The 9,937-nt window shown below is 37.8% G+C and overlaps 1 protein-coding gene across 1 annotated transcript; it reads right to left on the minus strand.

Annotated features, from left to right (window-relative positions):
* Positions 1 to 302: 302 nt before the first annotated feature.
* On the minus strand, positions 303 to 1,763 carry LOC116062135 (follitropin subunit beta-like). Its single transcript, XM_031316695.2, has 3 exons — positions 1,634 to 1,763; positions 1,330 to 1,492; positions 303 to 793 (listed from the first exon to the last, which is right to left on the minus strand). The coding sequence occupies exons 1-3, from the start codon at positions 1,693 to 1,695 to the stop codon at positions 524 to 526; spliced, it is 495 nt and encodes a 164-aa protein (XP_031172555.2). The 5' UTR covers positions 1,696 to 1,763; the 3' UTR covers positions 303 to 523.
* Positions 1,764 to 9,937: the final 8,174 nt, after the last annotated feature.

Genomic DNA, 9,937 nt, shown 5'->3' on the forward strand with positions numbered 1-9,937 from the left:
TCCTAAAAGTTTCTCACAGGGTTGGCAGACACAGGTCTAACTGATTAGGCCACATTAATTAATGACGCCAGGCATGCACAATACCTAAGTGGAATGCAGCCATCATTAATGGTTTTGAATACACCTGATTTTTCCTACTATGACATGTCAACATGTCTGCCGTGAAAAAGGTCTATAGGCAACTTTGTGCAAACAAGTAGTATTCCCAGTAGTGTGAACCCCTACAGAAACCCTTGTTAATTCACTTAAATGAACCATTCTTCCCCCAAACTGATAGACTTTCTTTAATATGGAAATACACGTGCACTCATCTGTTGCTTGTATATTCATTGTCATTAATTAATTTACACAATTTTCACAATAAAGTTCAATACATGTTCAACTGTATTATAGCAATAGCCTACATTGCCTAACAAACTAGAGAAAACAACATGAGGAGCTGAGATGCACAACACTAACATCAACAAGCAGAAAGTTCATCAGCTGTCGCATTTCCATGCATGTGCATTTGGTTAGCATATTGTCAGGTTCCCACATAGGGCGGCGTCTGGCTCTTCACACCGCCAAGGGTCACGGTACACCGGTCACTAAGGATCCGGCTGTTGCGAACACAGTGATGTGTGCGCGTGTCGCAGCGCCTGCAGCTGCAGCGGTTGGCCGCAGGATAAAACAGCTGAGGGTTGAGATCCTGAGGGCAGCCTGGCACATGGGCGGCTCGGTATACCAAGGACAGAGGCACACAGCTGCGCTGGATCAGGAAACTCCTCCCGAGCCGTCCCCTCAAATTGGTGTCCTAAAAAAGGGGAAACAAGGACTGTTTACACGAGTTGGGGTGTGTGTCAATAATTGTGTTACAATTAAGTAAGATATTATCACACTTCTACCCATATTACTTGCACAACGTATCTAGACCCAACAAAAATATGATTTTCATTTTGATCCACATATTGAACTTAGCCTACAGAATCCCGGCATGTGAATAGAGATGCAAATACAGGGTGCTGGGTTTGTGCTCTACCTGTGTAATGTTACCTGCTGTAAATGATTGAAATGCTAAATAACAGAACGCATTTTTTCCTGTTTACATTTTCTGAATTCGTGATTATTCTGCGGGCCAGACTAAAAGCTTTGGCCGGCCAAATCTGGCCCGCGGGCCGCCAGTTGACGATGGCTGACCTACAACATAGCAAAATCAGAGATTTAGAAGATTTAAGATGCTGAAGCAAAGTATACGTTGCAGTATGTTGCATCAACACTTCACTATTTTGCATCTTAAACAAAATGCTCAGATGAAGAGTTACCGCGAACAGTGTGAGAGTGTGTATTTACCTGTGTGTAACAGTAGCCGCTGCAGATGGTAGTGTTGATGGCCGTACACTGGCCACAGTCGTGCCTCTCAATCCATATGGTGTGATTCTTCAGCATACAGGCACACACCGCTCCATGCATCAATGCACACAGCAGCATGCATTTCAACACTAACGAACCCATGCTGAAAGTGTAGACAGTGAGACAGTCACTCTGAAAATGATAACTACAGAAAACAATAGACGCACTCAGGAGAATATCATTGCAACAATAATATATATTTTTTAAACTTCATGCAAACCTAAATTGAACAGAGAAAACACACCTTGACATTATGTCGTCCATGCAATTAGGCCTACAGAGATGCCCAGTGACGACAATATGCATTTAAGTGTGAAGGATTTGATTGCAGATTAAGTTATTTCAGTTCCAATCCAATCTAATAATCCAATAAATCTGTTCTCTCTTTTTCAAATGAGATGATCTTTCTGTGTCTGGATTCTTCCTCTCCTTGTGTCCGCTCAGTTCCCCAAATCTGCCCTGTTCCTCTCCTTAGTGAATATCTGAAAAGATCAAGGGTGTCCATCCTCTTTTATGGAAACCCTGATCCACCCCGACTGCCCCAGTAGACTTTAGTCTACAACATCATTCCAGAAATCACATGTCATCTACAATGTTTAGATTTAAGAGTGGTCTCAAAACACAGGAGTAGAGAGAGTATGTGGGTGTGTTCAGTGTGTGTGCATCAATGTACAGTGTTTATTTTCACAGGTCATATTGAAGAATATGGGCTCAAGCATTTGGCATGCAGGCGAATCGGGGGCGGTGTCATGTTAATGTCAGGTTCTGCCAGACAATATCTGTAAAAACAGCAACAAAATACAACACCAGCCCCGGCCCTTAAACGTGTTCAGCTGGTCAAACCTGATCCATGTGGTTGATTCCACATGATTTAGATCATGGGAAGTCTGCCTACTATACACGTGTTTTGATTTCATTTGTAGGCTACTGTAAGGTTCGCCAAAATTCCTGAAAGTGATTCCCCTTTTAAAAGTGACACAGTAAGTTGAACAAATAATCAATTGAAAAATCAGTAATAAAAATATGATCAGCTACAACTGTGAAAATAAAAAAACAGATACATCTGTCAATGTCTACATAATAAAAACATAAATAAAAAAACAAAACAAGGAAATTGGTTTAAAAAAAAAAAAGAGTTATCAAATTTAGACAAATTTTAAAAAAAAATAAATGAAAATTATATTTTCATTTTCTGTTTTCACTCTCCGCTAATGTTGGGTCAGCACTCACATGTTTCTGTCTCCTGAGTGAAAAGGTGATGCCCTCCTTTTTTAAGCCATTAATGCTCCCATTATTCCTATCTGTTTCTAATGTGGGTGGCCATGTGCCCTCACATCTGTCCCTCCCAAAGTAGTCAATAAACATGTTTACTAAACACAATTGAGGATAAAGTGTCCATAATTCTTTAAAGAGCTCCGGGTGCAGTAGTGGAGCCAATTAGGGATATGTAACCCATAATTCTTCACAATGCTCCTCAAACTTAAGAGTGGTGAGTTTGGTTGTTTTAGTAGTAGTAGGAGTAGTTCTAATAGCACTTAATGTATTTTACCTGCTGCAGCTGTGTCCTTGTGTTGAATCCTTGTCATCACTCAATGAAAACTAAATTCATCTCTGCTGAATCTTGTTCTAATAATTTTATCATCATGTCTGAAATTAAATTGCAAACTTTATGATCCTCAATACAAACAAAGGGTTACTCCCACCATCAAAATTTAAAACACAGGCATTGAACCTACTCCCATATATATATATATATATATATATATATATATATATATATATATATATATACATGGTCAACATAAATACAAATCAGGCTTCTTTAAGACAATTGATGTGAATCTATTCTGAAATACATTCAATACAGTGACAGGTTAATTAGTATACATATACACACACCATATAATCTGATTAGTTTGAGGTTTTAATTCTGTGGCTTTCTGATTCAGAGCATACTGTACAGGTAACTCTACACGCTCTGATAAGGCCCTGGAAAGATAAAGTCCTGGAACTGGATCAGACAGAAACATGACCCATTTTTGTTTTATAGGGGCCATGCCAACAGGTCAACAGGTCACAATATCAACAGGTCACAATATCAACAGGTCACAATATCAACAAGTCACAATATCACCAAGTCACGTTTCATACAGTTCATGAATCTTCCATTAACAGTTTTCTTTGATTTGTCTTATTACAACATCTAAGTGCACAGTTACAGTTAAATAAAAATGTATTAATCTTGGGACCATCCCAACTAAATGTAAAACCAATTATCAAAGACCATTTTAAGCAAGAAACTAAAAAAGGAATATTGAATAACAATTACCATACATTTACCTGAATTACCCAGTCCAGTTGGTAAGCACTGTCAGCTATTTATATGAAAGTGCAAACGTAGGCTGCAGCTAAATAAAAAAATAAATAAAAAAGGTGGCACATAGTGGTAAAAATAAGACAAATGGCTATATGGTTGTTAAGTATTGTATTTGCTGTCTTATATTGTTTATAACATTGTGAAGTTCTTCACTAGTCAAATTTAATGTAGATCGGATTAATCTGCTAGGAGAAGTATAGCGCCTGTACATGGCCAAAAATACACCAACATTTATCACTAAATTCAAAATGGCCGACATCCTGTTGGGTTATTGGCATGGCCCCAAGAGACTTTTTTAAGTTTAGAGATCATAGACAGCTGAGCAATGGAGCAAGTGGAGCAAATGCATCAAATGCATCCCTATTTTTCATTTATAGGGGAAGCAAAGTTATAGTTTTGCTAAGGCACCTTTTGTCTTTTTAAAAGTAAACTTATCACAAAGCAATCAGGTGATTATATTTAAGCAGCCTTTATCAGTGATCATGTTACTATTTTCAGCAACTGAAAAAAAGAAGTAGCCTGATTCAAAAATCACACATTTTTGGACCACCCTTTGAGTTGGTTCAGTTAAAAGTGTTCTCATTTGGCTGATGCTGGGTCAACACTCACATGTTTCTATCTCTACCTGAGTGAAAAGGTGATGCCCTCCTTTTTGTAAGCCATTAATGCTCCCATTATTCCTATCTGTTCTTAATGTAAGTGGCCATGTGCCCGCAGATATTTCTCTCACAAAGTAGTCAATAAACATGTTTACCAAACACAATTGGGGATAAAGGGTCCATAATTCTTTAAAGAGCTCCTGGTGCAGTAGTAGTCCTGCCAATTAGGGATATCTAACCCATAATTCTTAGCAATACTCCAACTGAGTTGTGAGTTTGACTGTTTTATTAGTAGTAGTAGTAGTAGTAGTTGTACTAATGTATTTCACCTGCTGTAGCTGTGTCCTTGTGTTGAATCCCCATCGTCACTTGATGATTAAATTAATATTATCTGTGCTAAATGTTATTCCATGTTGGTTATTCTAATGTTATTCATCATCATGTCTGAAATGAAATTGCACACTTCATGATCCTCAATGCAAAGGGTTCCTCCCACCATCAAAATTTAAAACACAGGCATTGAACCTGCTCCCAGATTGATATATTAACATATAAACTAAAACTAGACATAAGTTGCTGATGCTGTATGCAGGTTTGTTTATATCAGTAATGTTTGGAAATACTGGAACATTCTCTGACTTTATCTAAAAGTCAAACTCTTTTATAATCTATATGAATTTATTTACAATTTACATGGTCAACAAAAATACAGATTAGGCTTCTTTAAGAAAAATGTAAATCTATAATGAAATTTATTAAATACACTCATAGTTTAATTAGTATCCATGTACACACATACACACCATATATTCAGATTAGTTTGAGGTTTTGCCTCTATTTTCTGCTTCTGACCCCATGTTGTGCAGAGCAGCTGTGCAGGTTAGATATCATAGTTAGATACTTCATGGGTCATACCTGGATTTAAAGACCATTTTGAAAAAATATAGATTACAAGATGCTATCTGTGTCCCAGAAACTGCCCAGAAACAATGAACGATGACTTAATTTGTCCCCAAAGGTCAACTGGTTGTGACGCAATAAAACAGAGACACGGGCTATAACACAAAGCACATATAAACACAAAGTAAAAATGGATAAATAATAATCATGATGAGATAATGATAAAGTAATAAATCATCAAATATTTAACATTTAGATCCTGAATCGGTTTTAGTGTTCATGTTACTGTAGTTTAGTGAAGAGATGGCAGGGGGGTATGACACGCGTTTTATATCTGTTGGTTCAAATAGCCTACTCTAAACAAAAGAGTCTGAAGCTCTGCATGCAAGAGTGAATGTTGTCAGGCAGGTTTATTTTGTTGTGGTCAACTCTGATCCCCAACCACATAGATCATGACATTGTTTAAGGGTTTTAATTCTGTGGCTTTCTGTTTCAGATGATACTGTACGGGTAACTCTACATGCTCCGATAAGGCCCTGGAACTGGGTCAGACAGAAATATGAACCCCTTTGGTTTTATAGGGGCCATGCCCTGGCCATGACCCCGGGTCAACAGGTCAAACTATCAGCAAGTCATATTTCAGAAATATTTCATTCATTTTATTTGGCTTAATTATTACAACACTTAACAGTGCACAATGAAATAAAAATATATTTATCTTCAGGCCATCCCAACTAAATTGAAAAACAAGTATCAAACAACATTTTAAGCAAAAACACCATTACCATGCATTTACCTGAATTACCCAGTCCAGCTGGTAAGCAATGTCAGTTATTTACGGTATATGATGAGTGCAAATGTAGGCTATAGCTAAATATAAAAAAGTGGCACATACCGTTGGCTTCTGTTATTTTGTACAGTTTGCAGAGCAGTCGTACCCTTAATAAGGGTATTGTATACGTTGTTTTGTATTGAATTGTTTGTTCACCTGTTGGCATTTTTAATGTCCCTGAGGACAATTTATGTAGCTTTTATAATTCTTTATTGGAAGTCTTTTAACTTTGTCATTCATTTGCTGGTTTTATGGGTTGCCTGTGAAAAGCAAGAATAGCCTCATTAACATTGTAAAGATCTGCTCTAAGATCACTGGACTTCAGTTACCAGACCTGAGCTCCCTCTGGAAGAAACTGGTAGTCCCGAAAGCTAAGAGAATCATGATTCTGGCCATGTTCTTTCTTGTAGCTTCTCTTTAATGCCATCAGGGCGGCGCTATCTTTATGATAAATAAAGTAGTTTGAATCGAATTTTATGTGTCACAAAAAAATAAAGTTTGAAAAAAGTGGGGGGAGAGTAGTCTGAATTGGGTTCTGGAGCTGTGCTCCACCTCATACATCGCACTCATTTGCCAGCCGCGAGCGATTCCAAGTCAGTGAGCGTCACATCCACCGTGTGGCGCTGAGAAACTGCACCACACAGCTTCTCCTGATAACCGCTCACATTGACCCATACTTTCTGTTCACTCGCTCACCCGCATCAGGTGATACCCTGCGAGGGTAACTATTGGCTCTTGTCTCAGACCTTCCCCGAGGTGATTGGTGGAGTGACGAGCACTCAGCATGTGACCTCTACAATGAGCTTCCGCCCACGAAAGGAAACAAGGCGGACACGAAGTATTAATAGTGTCATATATGTGAATGTATTCTTTATTGTGGTGCAAATATAAAAATAAAATCGAATGTAGTTTATTGTTTTGACAACGACGCTGCCTACAATTGAAAAAGCCAAGAGAGAACGTCGTAAAATGTCCGCTCGTTGTATTTTAGGTATTACGAGTTGAACAGTGACATGGACGCCCGTGGCATGCTGGGAAACAGAACCGTTTTCATTGGTCTATTTCTTTCATGTAAACCGGTAGCATTTCTGCATGTTAAAACATGAAATACATCTTAAACGTGGACTACAAAGAAGATGGTTTATGTTATCTATAGTCAAACTTTCTTTCACTGTCATTTATTCAGATAGAAATCTTCTATTGAAAACTACAGACAGATTTTGTGGGATTTCCTCGAGGTAGCCTAGGCCTATTTTTACGCAAAGAAATAGGTAAGAAAGCTTGTTTTGCACACCTCTTTTGTCGGGCAGGTGCGTAGGATATGATCAAAAGTAGCAGATCAAAAGCTTAGAGAAGAGTCCCGCACACTGACCATTACGCAAGCTGTAATTTATTTAGAAAAATACAACGTTTCGGTCTTAGACCTTCATCAGGTAGGTCTAAGGTAAATTTACTTGATGAAGGTCTAAGACCGAAACGTTGTATTTTTCTAAATAAATTATAGCTTGCTAATGGTCAGTGTGCGGCACTATTCTCTACGCAAAGTAATATGAAACCTCCATAATATGTTTGGTCTACAAAATGTCAGTTTCCTGGATAATCAGTAAATTAACGTCGTATGGTTCTAGTAAAGCTAGTATAAAATAATAATAAAAAACATTTAAAAAAAACATTCATAAAAGGCAACAAAGAAGAAATTAAAATAAAGTGAAATAATTTAACGATTGCTTTCACAAGGCTATACCCCCAGAATAACAGCATTTCAAATATTTATTCTGAATCATAGAGTCTACCTCTGAATTTGTGTAAAAACAGTACTCCACAGTCTTTCTCCCACGTGCTCCTTGCTGTGACTTTATTTGACCACTAGATGGCAGACAAACACAATCTCACATTCAGTGCTCGATTATGATTGGGATCCTGTGTGGATGCATCTTGATTTCATTAGTATATCTTCTCCACAGGCATCTGTAAACAGTGTAACTCACCTGAGTAGAACTGTTTAATAACACTCCCAGACCCCAAGGAGATGTCATTAACTCAAAAACTAAAACTCAGTGGGACAGGTGTAAAATGAACACAGCGAAATGTCACAGCTGGCCTCAGCCTGTACAGTATTTATTGTCCTTTCATATGAAAGAACTCAGGCTAAATCGCCATTAAACCGCACAGCTTTGTGAACACATCAGACCTCCGGGGGCGGCAGTGAACAGTCTGCTTCCTTGGTCATATAATAAGTAGCCAAGGCAAGGTCCTCTTCACATAGAGCCATAACATCAAAGAAAGAGTGGATGTACATCTTGTTTGACAGAGGAAAGAAATATGTTTTGAAAATAACTAAATTAGAAAGTGAAGCTTCTTCAAGGCCAGTAGTTCGTTTTTCAGTCTGTCTAAATGTTAGTTTTTCTCATATAGGATTCTTCTCACACCCATTGCAAACACATTTGTTTTACCTGCCAATTAGCTGGCAAAGAAAGGTGACAGCTCTTTAAAATGACTATACACCTGCCAGTGATTTTATGAGGATATCGACGTTCTGTCATCCAGGGTTATTGGCCTCTAAAAACAAAGGCAGCCTATTTCAAGTTGGGTGAGAGAGAGGGCTTTCTGGGGCCATTTTTTAGTGACCTTGATATACCTCAGGAGGAAGAGGAAATAGTTTGACCTAAATCATCATTGGTGTCCTTGAAGACACACTCTTATTAATAACCTCAGGAATCTGGAGACCACCTCTACTCCTCCCCTTCCTCTCCATTATGATCTTCCCTGTCCTAACTTTTAATCCACCTCCTTTTTTGTCTATGTGTACCTTCACTTTCACTCATACAGACCCGCAAGGCCCCCACAGGGTCTCAAAATCAATCTGACAGAGCTTAAAATATCAACCTAGTTGTGGAAGAGGGCTTACCAGTAACATGTACAGTCAGTAGCCTCTCTTTCACTGCTTCCCCGCCTTCCTCTGAGTACTCTGAGGAGACTCATGTAGGTTTCCTTTCATTTCAGTATTGTCCTCAGTGGCATTTCTTTCTTTCATATATGTGTTGCCAGACATGCATTTTCCTTTATTTCTCTTCTCTGATTTTAGCGTTTCCTTTGACGGGAATTCCTTTATTTCTTTATGTTTTTGTTTGTCCAGGGGGTAAATTTATGTTTAGGGGAACTAGCACTAAATCACAAGTACTTGTATTAATTACCCAGTACCTACTGAATAATTTAATGGTACAAACTAGGTATCAGCAGACATGTGTGTCCTTTCACAACAGCTATGTTTGTCTCAAACTACATGGCACTTAAACTTAAAAACAGACAAACAAAAAACTTTATGATGAACTTTAATATACCCTGTACATTATTATTATAGTGAAAAGGGGTGAACAATGGAACACTTTTTTTAAAAACTCAGTATTTAATCATCATTTTGAAAGCATAAACACAACTTATAAAACTAAAACCTATTTTATAGCCATAGCTACAAAGTCACACCCTTCTTTCCAGACTAAGCCTAATGTTTCATTTTAATATCAACACTGTTACCCCATTGTCCCTGCCTTGTTACCCACTAATACTACTATACCCTGTAATTATTAAATAGTATAAAATGTATTAAAAATAATACTTACAGGGTAATTTCCCTCTCAAACAGTTGTTAGCCCCTTATTCCCAACATTTTTCCTTCTTCCATTCTATTCACATATATATACCCAATAAGTGGGCCTATTTTATTGATACCCTGTATACACAAAACAATTACACAGTAAATTATGAAGTGTTATGTAGTGTATCATAAGCTTGTATGTGTGTGTGAAAAACTGCCTATTTTCTGAAAAAGGAAGGAATTAA

This window comes from Sander lucioperca, chromosome 12 (assembly GCF_008315115.2).
Source record: "Sander lucioperca isolate FBNREF2018 chromosome 12, SLUC_FBN_1.2, whole genome shotgun sequence".
In the NCBI taxonomy this organism is placed as follows: domain Eukaryota; kingdom Metazoa; phylum Chordata; class Actinopteri; order Perciformes; family Percidae; genus Sander; species Sander lucioperca.